This window comes from Rhea americana, unplaced genomic scaffold (genome assembly GCF_003343005.1).
Source record: "Rhea americana isolate MKP2758 unplaced genomic scaffold, rheAme1 scaffold_150, whole genome shotgun sequence".
NCBI lineage: Eukaryota > Metazoa > Chordata > Aves > Rheiformes > Rheidae > Rhea > Rhea americana.
The window spans coordinates 1,967,926-1,982,882 of record NW_028185595.1 but is presented as its reverse complement, the minus strand read 5'-3'; the positions used below and the strand labels follow the sequence as shown (position 1 = coordinate 1,982,882).

At 38.0% G+C, this 14,957-nt stretch overlaps 1 protein-coding gene across 1 annotated transcript in view; it reads left to right on the top strand.

The window, feature by feature from the left end:
* TENM2 (teneurin transmembrane protein 2) overlaps positions 1 to 14,957 on the top strand; it is a 167,304-nt gene that overhangs the window by 38,845 nt on the left and 113,502 nt on the right. Inside the window, exons 4-5 of the mRNA XM_085299595.1 lie at positions 605 to 727; positions 10,340 to 10,545. Of these exons, the coding sequence (XP_085155721.1) occupies positions 605 to 727; positions 10,340 to 10,545 (329 nt within the window). The remainder of the gene's footprint in view (positions 1 to 604; positions 728 to 10,339; positions 10,546 to 14,957) is intronic.

The following is a 14,957-nucleotide window of genomic DNA, read 5'->3' as shown; positions in this document are numbered from 1 at the left end:
AAAAAAAAAAAAGTGAGGCCAAAGGATTGGCAGAGACCTGGATTTGTCAAGACAGTCTAAGCTACAAAATTAAGACAAAAACTGTTGGAAATGCTGATTTACATAAATTATAATAAACAAAATAATTGAATTAAAATGTCATTAGTGTACATAGGGCTAAAGCTAATTTTGTAATCAACATGTAAATTATCACAAGTAATTTAAATAAACTTTGAGCTAATATTTGCAGTAATGTTTTGTTTCAAAGAACATACCCTTTTTAATCTGTGAATCAGAAAGGTTAGGGTGTGATGCCAAAGCATGAAGCAAATGAATGCTTGCCTCTGGGTTTTTTGTTGTTGTTGCTGTTGTTGTTTTCACCAGAATATGAGCATTTTTTCCTTTTGCATTTCTGCAGTTTAGAAAATCTGGTTACTAAGCAATAATAAAATAGATTCACATGAATCTTTTTTGGTTTTTGTAAAGCATACTAACAGGCCTCTGAGACAGGCAGCTCTACAGTATTTTCATTGAGATGCTTAACTGAAAGTAACTGTAGTCTCTCCCCAAACACCTTTGTCTGTGTCCTGCGTATTGATTTTTCCTGACCTTGTATYTCTTGCAGCAATGCACCTGCTCGGCCTGAACTGGCAGCTGCAGCCCGCCGACGCGCACACCTTCAACAACGGCGTGAGAGGCGGCGCGCCGGGGCCCGCCGAGGCAGCCGCCGGCCCGTCCGGAGGCAGAGGTGAGCTTGCGCTTGCAGCCCTCGCCTGCGGGGACTCTGCTCTTCCAGCCACACGTACTTCGCCATGCAGGTTTCGGTATTGGTACTTGCACCAAGATGCATGCAAACTCTTCTGTATGGCTGTTTTTAGCGATGTTGCTTTCTGCATTCTGCAGGAATGGGTCAGTGCTGGTTCACTGCCAGGGTGCAGCTATTCTGACTCTGACCCTCTGTGTCAGTGCCTAAAATCTGGTAGATTCCACAAGCTCATCTGCTAATGAAGAGGTGCTCCATCAAAACATACATGTACATTTATTGGTTTTGATATATCCTGTTTCTAGGTTTTGCTTAGAAATGTCTAAGAAAGAGGCAAAAGCTTGACTTGTAGGAGACATACCTTGTTCTGCCTGGGGGAAGTCAAAAACTTTGCCTTCCAGATGGGACCAGATCCCTGGGGTTTCTTCCTCTCTCAGCTATAATGTTAGTTGAAAACACTGGTAACGCTTCATGAGCAACAACAGCAGGATTTGACCAATAGTAAATAATCTATCCTGTAATGTTAATAAGAGCAAAATGAAAAAATGGATGAATTTTTTTTCCTAAAGGAAAACTATATGCCAGGGGAAGAGGACTGGTGAGGTGGAGTAATGAGAAGAATGAGCAAAAGAATTAAAACAGAAATATTTTCTTACTTTAAGAATGTATTAAAATATACAGAGAAATTTTATTTCGTGAAAGGGATTTTGATCATTTGAATTGAACTCTTTTTCATGATGAAGTTCAGGAGTTGTGGGATATTCATTGTGATAGGACTTTCCATGTTTTTTACTGGAATTATATTAATAACGAAGTTTCCCTGTTCTGACATTTTATAGAAAGTTGTTGAAATGCTAGCAATTTGATAGGAGGGAAGGGGGATAATATTTAGGAAAGTAGGCTGTTTGGCCTGACTTTCGGCGACTGTAAGCAGGAACCCAAAGAGCTCAGGACTTCAATTCTGGTCGCTTAGCAGACAGCTGCCCTGTTTAACACGTTTCCACATTCGCTCCCTCCGGCTTTTTGTGGCCATGTCTGCAAGCAGGATTTCTGAAGTGCAGCGTGCTCATCTGCCTGGGACACTTCTTGCAAATCCTGGCAGTTTATGCCAACCCAACTCGCATTAGCTTTGCACATTCGAAGAGGCTGAGGTGGCGGCTGTTACGGGAGTGGTAACCTCCTGTAGATGAGCCAAGGAGCTTAAGTCTTAAATTGCTGCAATTAGCTTTTTTCAGATCCCATTGGAAAACAGAAGTTTCCCTGTTCTGACATTTTATAGGAAGTTGTTGAAATGCTAGCAATTTGATAGGAGGGAAGGGGGATAATATTTAGGAAAGTAGTCTTCCACCACAAAATAATACGAATCACAGGTTTGGATGAACATAAGGAATAGCTAAAAATTCTCATAGCAGGGAAGGGTGAAAAGTTTTTCTATCTCACCTTTCCCTTTATTATGTTCAAGTTAATATTGCTATCCAAGCAGTTTTTAGGAAGGTCTCTGACAGCTTTTAACACAACAGCTGTTTCAGGGCTCAGCTCTCTGGCTGTGGAGAGTGACCTTTCTATAATTGACATGACTCAGGATGAAGCCATTCTTTTCAAAACATGGGTCTCCCAAAGAAACCTCTAACCCTTCGACTGAAAACGGCCACTTAAAAGCAAGCTGTGCCTACTCAGCAAGCGAGGCATTTTGAAGTAGAGTAATTTGGAGGAAAAAAAAGAAGCAGGTATTTCAATTTGATCTGCTTGTTTCTTATTAAGAAACTAAATTCTGATACAGAATAATAAAACTGCAATTTAAGAGGAATGTAAATTACTTTTTATTTCCCCATCGGAACGAAACCAAAATTCACCATTACGATAACACAATTGCATGTAACTACACACTGTATGTCACTGATACAGGAAACATCTGAAAGGAGCAGACAAGCACAATGGGTTGAGAAATCCTCAATGCTGCTGTAGTACAAGTCTACCATGGTCTGGCTGTAAACAAAGCAGGAAATGTCTTTTCTGGCCTTGAGGCCCTGGAAGTTTTGCTGAACTGGGGATAGACTGACTAAGAGATAAAAGTTTAAAAAGAAAAATCTAAATCAAGTGGTAAGGTAGGATCCCTTCATTATAAATGTTTAAAACATTAAAAAACATGAAAACATTAAAAACCAAAAAGTTGGCACTGCAGTAAAATTACAGAATAGCTATAGGGGTGATATAGACAGTAATGACATTAAAAAAACTTCTTGGATTGAGGATCTGTGACAGCTGCATAAGAATAGCGTTAAATTTTTGGTGTAATTAAACCTAGATTGGGAAWGAGAACCCCAAAATAAAGTAACAGTGTGTTTGGGAATAATTCTTTCTTCATGGAGATGTGAATTAGGTGACCTTATGGAGCTTTTCTGAGCCTAGACTCTGCAAGTCTGTGCCAAGAGTATGTATTAAGTGTAAAAGCATATAGTAGACTAGACACATTTCCATGAAGTATGTGACTAACCATGTGCCATTTGCTTTCTAGTTGACAGAATATACTATGAAAGTCAACTTTAATCATTCTAGAGCACATCCAGGATAAACTCCTACAATTCACGTGGAGTTATGCAAGCTAACTTCACCTGAAAATCTGAATAAAGAATGCTTCAGTGTATACTTTCTTATTTTTCTTTATGACTTACTGTCTTCAGTGCACTAGCTCCAAAGTTTGGCAGATTTTCTGCTATAACAAACAAAATTTAGACTCGATTTACTGTTTTTTAACTTGATTACTTGTTATAGTAAGGTTATGTAAAGCTGAAAMACATAGTAAGAGTTTGGGGTCTCTGAACCTAGAAACAAGCATTTTAGAAGACACCAAAGACAGTTACAGGCAAGTGCTGTGGACCTGAAAGATCAGTTTGGTTTTTATCAATATACTGAATAATTTKAAAAGGTGAATTTTAATCTGTTTTCTGATACTTACGTAATCAAGTCTCTTTGTTGGTCACTTTGGACTGACCAGCTAGATCCAGGTTCAACTACAGCTTGTAAGATATGATCCTAAGTTCTTCATAGAATGTGGATTTAGAAAATGTAATTACAGTAGAGTTGTTCCTAATCAAATGGTGGAGTATTGGAGTGCCACAAGAAACACTTATTTCCGCTTACTGAATACAGCACCAAATTGCAGTGGAAATGTGGCAAACTAATCAGTGAACCTGGGKTATTGATTTGGTTTCAGGAGCCAGCTTGGAGCTGTTTTACTGGACTGCTGAAAACTTACACAAATTCAGAAACTTCTTTCCTTCTCACTGCACAAAATAGAGCGTGTTATTATCTTAGCATCTTCAGCATAACTGAAGTTCGAGATGTGTCGTAGCAGCTTCTCCAGCCAAACGCTCGTTTCCTGGCTTTTTGTGTTGTTATAGCTGTGAGAGTTTGTTTTGCATGAGCAGTTGATCTGTTTTACACATTGCAAAAATACCTGTTTTTTGGTTGGGTTCTAGGGCACTCGTGTGTTAGCAGTAGACATTCTGAGACACAAGCTCATATAGAAAGTGATCACTAACATAGCAGGTCATTGCACTGATTTTTCTACTGAAAGGATGTGTGTAGAAAAAAAAATCTTTTTTCTTTTCTATTTTTGAAACTGTAAGATGTGTCTGGTCATATGAAGAGCAGATTTACCTGAGGATAAAATCAAGCTGGCATAGTAATTCCCATGCTTKCTTTCTTGACAGAAAGACAGTACAGTGTATTTTTATATTGAATCATTTCCTTTAAACAGCTGTATCATAGGTGTCTTTGGAATTCTGAGTCAACAGTGAAAATTCCTAACAGTACAACAAACAGCAACAACAGAAGTAAATTAGGTAAATAGAGAAAGAAAGCTGTATTTGAAGCCGAGACTTGTAACAAATGGAGAGATGTGTGAAGAGAGATCCAGGAAGAGAAGTGAAAGAGAATGCCCTTTGCCCATACCAACATTGGTGTGGTTTATTCCTTGTATGTATTTTGAAATTGCATGAATTATCATGGTAACTCAATTTGGATCCTTAGGAATAGTTGTTCTGTTAGATATGTTTCAGGAGTATTATCAAGACGCAATTTGCAGCAATTTCCATTATAAAGACACCCAGTCMAAGCTGTGTAGCTAATTGCTATTTAAATGTGATGTCTGCAGTGTGACACTGCTGGTAGTCAAATTTTTTTATTATTATTTATTTTAACTATGATACGGGAGAGGAGAATATAAAACCCAAATAAATGTGGTGTCRGCCTGGAGACAGTTCTGCCTCCCTAGCTGACACTGCTAGCCGTTGGTTACGGGGCATGTCCTGTCAACTGSCACCCAGAAACTGTCCTGCCGCTCAAAGGTGAGGCCTGCTGACAAGTTTGCGTGGGCAAGTTTGCATTGCTGCTGCCCTGTATTGCCTGTCTGAGAGCTTCAGAGGCAAATGTACTTGAGTGCTAAAACAGTCTTTTCAAATGTATATGCCAAAATAGTAATTCAACTGGGTAAATAACACAGCAGTTTAAATGAATAAGTGTTATTTAGTTGATAAATATATGTTTGACACAGAGATTGAAATGACTCCGCTGGGTAAGATAAAGAAGTATGCTTTTAAAATCTCTTCTGTGGAAGTTTATAGAGATGAAATCACAGAAAAAAAAATTGAATACCCATAGGTTTATGAGATAGATAAAACCACAGCTGAGATGACGATGTCAAGATGTATTTGCTCACGATAGTATGAGTTCTTTGGGTTACTCTTTCTTCCCAGATCTGTCAGTTTGTAACATCTGTAACTTCACTTAAATGTAGTTGATGGTCTTTGGGTATGAACTGCAGTGGTCCATCAAAATGGAAGAGCTTCTAAAAGTAGATGGAGAGAGTGAGTCAGGTGGAAATATGCACTCTTTATTTTAGGAGGTAAGGATGGAAGGAAACTATAAAAATGTTACGAAGTTTACTTACAAAAATCTCTAGGGACAAGGTTTCTAAGTGAAGCTCTTAGTGCAAAGTAAGCTATTGCAGATACAAAGTTGGGATGGTGTTGCTCTGCTTTTCAGATTTAGAAATAAAGTAAACTTGATGAATCTTTAGCCTGTTGACTAAGAGGAGGTTAAGTGGTCATATCTATTTTGCATTTCACTCTGTATTTCTAACTTGGGGTGGAAGGAACATGGAGAGAACAATATTGAGACACCTCCTGTAGTATTTTTAATGTGACTGCTCTGCATCACTCATCTGCAAGGTGAGAATTTCTAATAGATCAGCACTGCTGTTTCTGTTTTACAAGTAGTCAGTTGAGATCATAAAGATCATGATCAACTGTGTGCACAAGCTGTGGCAAAGCGAGGAGGAGAACTGAGGTGCTCTCACTAGTTTTGTTTCTCGTACCGGTGAGAAAATAACTCAGCATGAATATGGAAAGCCATGTTTTGACATTAATAGCATTTTGTATCAGTAATAATGAAGAGATTGTGCTGCTTTTCTACCAATGTTCCGTATTTATGTAGATATGTAGGTACAAGTATTAATCATTTCCTTGCACCTGTAGCAGATATTTTTAAGGGACTATGATTCAATATATTCTTCAGTTGAATATAATCTTCAGGGGTTTAAAAGATCCCCTTGCTTGCTGGATTTAAACCTTTATAAGAAGGTTTTTTCACTTGCAAACATAAAGCTTCTTGTATCTTTAAGCATTTCTAAATTGTGTTACTTCAGCATTATAATGTAGAGCAATAAAAACAGAATATGTCTTGTCTTGTATTCTTAAACAAGAAATATGGATCTTTTTTGACATATTGGAGGCAACAACCAAGTTTCTTACACGTATGACATGGACTGGGTACAGAGCAGAGATCAGCTCTCCTGGAAAAATACAGACTTGAAAATTAGGGGTCAGCCATCCAGTCCTTGCTTTATTATAGGGTAAGTGTGTCTTAACCACTCATGATAGATGTTCATCTAAACTGTTCTTAAAATCAGCTTCTGTGTTGAAACTTCTTCGCTCCTGTGAAGCAGAGTTTCCTGAGACAATGAAGTATACCAGAAGGAATGGTTTGGGCAACTAGAAACCAGGTCATCTTATACAGCAGAGCAGAAAAAGCACCTATGGGGAGATGCCAAACTGAAAAGGAGTAATTTCAGTATTAGGAACCTGAATCATGTCTATAGGCAGATTATGTTAATTAAAAATTCAATAGTCTAATCTGCTGTTTTCACCAATTTTAAGCTAATTAATTTATAATTTTCCTGAGAAAAATAAAAAAGGTCTTTTTCTAATAACCTTTCCTTAGGAAAGGTTGACACCCAATATATTAATTTACCTGTAAGGTAAGTGCAGACATAGTATTAACGTAGCTCTAGTTCTCCTGACAACTGGATTAATTTTTCTCATTTTAGTTTACCTGATAGGTTTGATAATTCTTGACTCTTGAAAATTACCCCTTTTCACTTAAGAATACAAAACAGAATTTGAGAAGACAGAAGGAGGCTAAGGCTGAATGCAACCAAAAGTGCTAAAATTTGAGCCTTCATGGAAAGTTTGCCTTTTATTAATAGTAGGAGTTAATTTACTTGAAAAGTTACAACTCTAAGGAATTTAGATTCAGCTGACTTGGAAGCAAAAGAATTGATGGCTCAAAACCAGAATTCTTTTCTATTATTTGTGGTGGTGTTTGTGAGCTGCTTTAACAGCCAATGAAATCATCATCTCCAACAGAAACCGTGGCAATCTTACAGTTTGCGTGCTCACCAAGCTTGCGGCACTGGATAAAAATGAGGTACGATGGCTGAGTTCGGAACTAATTTCTATCTGGTGTGATAAAAATATGTGACTCAGCATCTGTAACGCATCCGTAAGCAAGAAGGCATTCTAACGCTGCCACTTCTGGAAGTGTGCTAGCAAGGGTTCTTTCTTTTGTAACTTGCTCTGTGGCATAGGCTGTTTTTTGTAGGTTAGAAGCCATCGCAGAACTCATTAGCCCTGATGTTTATGGTTTTCATGAGGGATACATGAACCTATAAGCTAGTTATTATTTAGCTGGTTGGCATATGAGTTTCATATTACTCATCCAAGCTATAGCTCTAAATCTGCATGACCACTACCAAATACTAGAGTTAGACAAATAAAATATTGTGTTAAAAGAGACAGAACAAGAAGAGAAGCAGGTTCCAATATGCAGGACTCCCTAACAGTCAGAGACAGTTTTGAGTTCCAAGCTCACATCCATTTTATGATGTTTGGCTTTCAGAAATAGAGCATATTTACTGGCTTCTTTCTTTATGCCAAAGCCTTGCAGTAGCTTCAGTGGGCTGAAACAGTTTTATTGTAGCCATGAAAGGATCGAAGTGCAAAAACATGTAATGCAGATAATTCTGAGATAAGTGTAAGGAGTCTGTGAACTGAGTCAGAATACTGGAAGAGGCATAGGTCTACTGATAGTTCTTCTCACTGTTATTCTTTACATCTTTTATCATAATAAAAATGTCTACTGTAATACTACTGGAAATGACTAGAGCGCTGACCAACACAGCTTCTTCTTTTTCACTTTAACTATGGGTATACTGCTTCTGGAAAATACAGGTTTCCAGAGCGTGTCGAGAAGTCTGTTCAGAGATTACATACAGCTGATATTCATTTAAATACACACAGTCTGCTTACATTTAAATACACACAGGAGACTTTTTAGGAATGTAGAAAAAGTGCATCATTTACTAGGATGACTTGGAAATGTGAGATGTAGTGAATGTTGTGTTCAAAGGAAAAGGTGGAGCCCTCGCTCTTAGGTTGACTKTCCAGCTCTGCCACTGAGTACAACATTGAACAGATGATTTTAAGTTTTCTGTATCTGGTTTTCCAATTTATATGGTTATGAACTAACCTAAACTCTAGTGAGATGATGCTTTACTTCATAGAGGTGCGAACTTTGAGATCCTTCCTTGCATTAATCACTTTGAAGTGAAATCACATGTTTTTGAAACATTGCTTGTCTCAATGTGGCTGATAGGTCTGCAATTCATGGACAGCTCTATAGGCATGTCAACTGCCATTCGCAACCATTTTTCCTTTCTTTGCTGCCTATCTTTGCAGCTTCTTATGCTTTTGCTTTTTTGTTAGTGCCCTGGTGTTGTTATAGACCCATTAACACAGAAAATGAAAAAACAAACAATTTATTAAAAACTACCTAACAGTTGGTATTTAGAGCACTCTTTGTCATTTCAAGACACTGCCAATATAATATGTTTCATTATATGTAAGTKTAAGTGCTGCTAACAGGTAACTTGGGATCTGAAATTGAAACCATGCTATTGTAGCACTCTCAATTAAGGATAGTCAAGACAGAGAAGCTGTTAYGGTTCTTGTATGCTGGAATTATATGTCATCTGTTCCATCTTACTGCGTTCATGAAGTGGTGGAAGCTATCTCAGCAGTATGTGTAGATCCTTCCCACACCTRTTGTTTACTGATAATAGCATTACACCCTGACAAAAACATGAAGTAAACAGCTGAGCTCTTAACAAATATTGGCAGCCTGTATTACAGGTATCACTATCACCGAGCACTTATTAATAGCCTTGTTAGATCTGTATGACTGTAATAGAAATTTTCTGTGGTTTTCTGGTATTTATAGTATCCATTCTAATAACATAAAAATGGATTAATATCCATGTTGTTTGGGAACATGAGGCACAAAATCAAACACTACTTTATACTTTAGCCCAAAACTACTACCACTCTTCACCTATTCCATTCCATATTTAAAATATRTGTTATCTCAGAACCATCCTGGTCAGCTGCTGACCAGAAGAGATTTGCCCCATGTTTTAAAAGCTTACTGTTTCCTGGGCTGGAAGCCAGAGCACTCAGCCAGAAAGGTCTTGTATCTTGTCTTCAATAATGCATGCTGAAGAACTATCAAATGCTGGATTTTAACCACAGCAAATATGGTAGTGCACAGGGGGAAAAGAAACTTGTAGATAGTCACAGCTTGAGGCAAAGAGAACTTAAAAGGCAGTGCATTGGGTTGTAGTAACTTTCTTTAAAGAATGCGAARATACTTGTTAGAGTACAGATGTTCTCTAAGTCCTGTTCTGTGCATTTAATTTTTTATATGAACTGTCTTGTCTGTAACTTGGAGTTTATTGGACTTCTTTATTATATAAAACAATAGTAATAAAAATTTGCAGTCAGTTAATTTAGGTTGAAATTACCGCTCTAGTTCACCTTTCTGATAATTTTTTTTTAATATATCTTGGTTACATATAAGATGCAACTGAAAAAAAAGCACAGAGAGCTTTATATGTGCTTAATTGACTCTCTACTATATTTGGTTAGTAAAGAGCAATCAGAGAAATAAAGGGTTGGAAGGACTGGAAGAAGCTCCACAGAAACGGGTTGATAGCCTTCTTAATTTAAATATAAAGGATGAATTCTTATTTACCGATTGAAAAAGCAAGCAGAGTGCATCCATATAAAAAAGTAAAGCTAAAGTTTAATTTAAAAGGCAGCATTGCAACAGATGGTCATCTTGAATGGCACTACTATTATTATTATTAACTGTATGAAAAACAGTTATCTCATCAGATCTATATTTGTTTTTATTTTATAGGACCATGGGTCACTAGGAATAGCAGCATAGATAGTGGAGAAGCCGAAGTTGGCCGCAGGGTTACCCAAGAAGTGCCCCCTGGAGTATTTTGGCGGTCTCAGATCCATATCAGCCAACCACAATTCCTGAAGTTCAACATATCCCTAGGGAAAGATGCTCTCTTCGGTGTTTATATAAGAAGAGGCCTCCCACCATCACATGCCCAGGTATTTTATGAATGTATGTTGGTGTTAAATGTCAAAATGTAAAAGCTAGTAGTATCTGTGTAAGGTTTCTGTTTGAGCTTATGGAGCTTAAGGTTATGGAGTCTATGCAGTATCATGGAAATTACTGAATTTGTGATATTTGACCAAAAGCCACGATTTTAAGACACCTAGCATATTACATATCTTAACAGTATATTGTTAAAAGGAGTAACCAGGAATAATGTTCTTGCCAGTCAGTTTTTTTAAAATAGTTCTTTCAGTTTGGCAGTCACAGTTTTAAATACCTGATGAAATCTTGGCATCAATTGGGATAAACTTACCCAGTTGTACACCAGTCAAAAGCACCCCAGGAGGGATGATGACTTACAGCGTGAAARAAGTAAATGCAATGGGAATGCATTTAAAGCTAGGTTTGATAACATAGATGTATCTTTCCTTACTTTATAGAAGTTTTTGACACCTTGGCCTGTTGGCAGGAATAGCATTTCTGGGATATGTAACAGACTGGTATTGCTGCTACTCAGCAGCAGAGGGTAGAATATAGTGGTCATGGGTTGGAGAGGCTTATTTTTACTACCGAAAATTAATTCTTTGTTTCAAATTTATCACTTTCAGTGCTTTGCTTGAAGCATGATTTCTAGAGCAGACTTAGAGCTCTAAGGTCCCTCTTGGGAAGGCTCCACTTGAACATTCCTAGAGGCCTTGCCCTGATTTGCAGAAGAATTGGTACAATTTTTTTTTTCATTTGACGAAACTGATTGCAAGTACATACATAGTTAAAATACATGATCTAAACTAAAAGCCTGGAGGCTTCAACCTAACTACACTGCTTTATATTGCCATGTAGGATGAGTAGTAGGGTGAGTATATTCCCACTGCCAGCAAGGAGATACAAACTGAGTGAAATTTGTCCATGTGCATACACACACTCATAGTACAAGGAGCCAATGATGTTTGTGTAGGAATCTATGTTTATRTTAGCTGAGTTTTGAATCTACTTCCCAATATGAGGTGAAGATGTGGAATGAGCGTATGTTGCCTCTTTTTCTTTGGCTCTTACTCTTGTCTGTAATCTGATATAAGAGCTAGAATCTTTAACTAGAACTGGGAGGAAAGGAGAAAAGAGGTTTACGTGGGTTTATGACCTCTGTTCCTAAGAGTACTGTCCTCCTAATGAGGAGTTTATGAGCTCTACTCCGATTTTGTGAACAAGTAGTTTTATGATGTCCAAACTCTATTGACTTATTGTGATGTGCTATTTTAAAGTTACTGGAGAGTTACTGAAAAAGTTACTGAATGACTCTGTCAGACCAATTAGATGTAAAGACCAGCAGACCACAAATAAAGGAGGAGGGTAGGAAGTCAGTTTTTCATACAGCAAGAGGGTAACATTTTGCAGCGTCACAAAGCTTCACGCACAGACTAGATAAATTGGGGAGGTTGCTTTGGACTGTTACGTCATTTTCAATTATTTTCAGACATCCTTGCCATACAAAAGATCTCCACAAAGAATATGTTTCCTAAGAGCATTTTACTTCTGGCTCTTTGGCTTCGATATGTTGACTTAACAGCAAGATCGTGTGTATGATTTTGAACTATTTTGGTGGGGTAGTGGCATAATTCATTGAGCATGTCTCATTCAATTCAGAATTTTGGTGTTTACTCTATCTGCCATGCCACCAAGAACAACAACAACAACAAAAACAAAAAGCAATTTTGTCCTTTTTTCCAGGAAAACAAACAAAAGTATGGATTGTAGAGTGAAGACAATGGCTTTGGGCAACCCAAGCTCCCTAGCAAACATCAAATTTTGCTATAAAAACATGTTAAGACTAAGAGATGATGGAGATATGCCCTTGTCTCTCACAGGAAATCTGCGTGGAAGTAATTAGCAGTATAAAATACTTCAAACTGAACTTTAATTTCTATTCTGTTGTGATCAGGTGTATTTGTTCTAGTTTTCATTATGATGTTCTTATCTGAGAGGCTGTGATTAGGCAGAGTTCCTCTTCTTTTCCTTCACTGCACCATGCATGTCCTTGGTCTAGATTCCACAACCTTTATGTTAACTTAAATAATAATAAGTAGCAACCATGAGCTCTTCCTGAGCCAGATTCCTCCTCAGAGAGGAATCTCTTTCCTAATCTTTAGTTAGAGGAAGCAATGCCAGCCTTCTTCCATCATTGGAGTTAATGAAATCCACCAGTACAATCTGCAGAATTACTTTCCCACGTTCAGGCAGGGTTCTTACACTTTTCAACAGGGTGAAAATACTCCATAAATACTTTTCAACAAGGTGCACTACTGCATTTTTACCTAGCAATCAAAATCCAGCCACACTGTTACAAAGAGAAGTAATTTTAGGAGAAAGMAAGCTGTTGCCTACCTGACTTGGTGAAGAGAAGCCTTGTTCTGACAGAAAGAAGCAGACTAATTCTGTATTAATGAAAATAGTTGACACGAGATGATATTTTAAAATTGAAATTTAAAAACCTTGTTTCTGCAAGTTAGGGACATGAGCTATAAAGCGGTGAACAACTTCACTTGACAGTTCATCACTGATCAGTGCTGATATGTCAGGACAAGTAAAATCCTTTGTGGGAACAAGTCAATAATCAGCAAATTAGGTACATGATTAACCTCAGACAACACGATGCAGTTCCTGTCTGCGAGCCCTGCTGAGATTTAACCTTCTCAGTATTACTGTTTAGCAAATATTCCAAATGCCTAGTTTAGTCAGTCAAAGTGATGTAGCTGTAAACTTGTCTAGAAGCAGCCTCGTGTGCCATGCGCGCAGGGAATGGCGCTCCAGGGGAGAGGTGAGAATGCAGRTTTGAGTGGCAAGTGGATTAGAAACAGCAGTACATTGTTGTCAAGGAAGATTCCAGATACCAGCCCGTGTGGTACTAAATACAAATAATGAAATATGCATTGCAGGCTTAAATGATCAATAGGAAATTAGCAGGAGATAGCCCAGTGAATAGCAGTGGTAATGTCCGGAAACAATGGGCACGCCAAACAATGTGCGAAATGAGCGTGCGGAGATGGCAGCGTGTCGGTAGAATATTCTAAATGACGGCATGAAAAAAGCAATCTTGTAGAAGCATCACTGCAGTGCCTGGAGAAGGCAGTGCATGGAGCTGTACTGCTTTTGTTTCCAGCAGTGTTTCTTATATTTGTAAACTATTCATGTCAGAATGAAATCTGTCTTCATGTAGAGGTGGGACTGGAACTGACTTCACAGAATCACAGAATGGGTAACATTGGAAGGGACTTCTGGAGATCACCTAGTCCAACCCCCCTGCTCAAGCAGGGTCACCTAAAGCATGTTAGACAGGGTTGCATCCAAGCGGGCTTTGAATATCTCCAGAGAAGGAGCCTCCACAATCTCTCTGGGCAACCTGTTCCAGTGCTAATCCTGTTCCTGTTCCAGACTTYATCTGAAATAACTTGAATACCTGAGAAGCTTCAGTGTTACCTTGCTTTTTAGCCATGGCTCATACATATTCCAGTACCCTCATCACTCGAAAGTTTTGTGATGGTGATTGTACTGTTATTACTGAATCTTGCACTGCTTTGTGTCAGCTSTGTTGTGTCACATTCAACATGCGCATTCCAGTGTCAAAACACTGGATGTTGTGATTGGCTGCCAGATATTTCRTGGGGGTATTTTAATGAATAATCTACAAATTGGATTTTATGAAGAACTAAATTTTTACATTTTCTTTTTAAATAATATCTCTGAGAAATCTTTCAGTTCCTGATTTCAAACACTCTCAGGGATTTTATGTGGGCATGCAAGTTGTTTCAAAGCTAAGAAAAAATAAAGATTATATAGTCTTGCTGTGTTCCCAGTTTTGAACCCTGCAAGCTGTGCTTRCTTCTCCATGCTTCCAGAACTAGGTCAGTGCCTGTATCCAACCTGGCTCAGTAGATCTTTACTGTATGGATGGCATCGTGCGGTATAGATACTACCATGTATGTAAAGTTCCAAAAGCATTTTGCTATTTCCCCGWGGTTGCTGGAAAAATAAAGTAGCCATGTGTTGAAAATACATAAGGGAGAATAAGAAGTACTGAATGGAGAAATTCAAAAAACAAATTGCTTAAAAAGAGCTTAACTTGAGATTTTGGCTTGTGAATGAAAACATGCATTAGGGCTTGTGATGCTGAGTACTAGTAAAAGCAAACATACTGAAGATGTTAATTTGRGATTTGTTTTGAGGAGTGGGCTGGCAAGGCATTTATTCATGTGGATCTGTAATCATATTAAGTAGTCTCCTCTTACTTGCAAAACTGGACTCTGTGAGGATATAGTCATTTGTGATTTCTGGGGTATTTTTTTTTCTGAGCAAGTCTTTGTCATTTYTTTAAGACTTTCTGTCAGAAGCCTTTAAATATAAGGGAGCATTA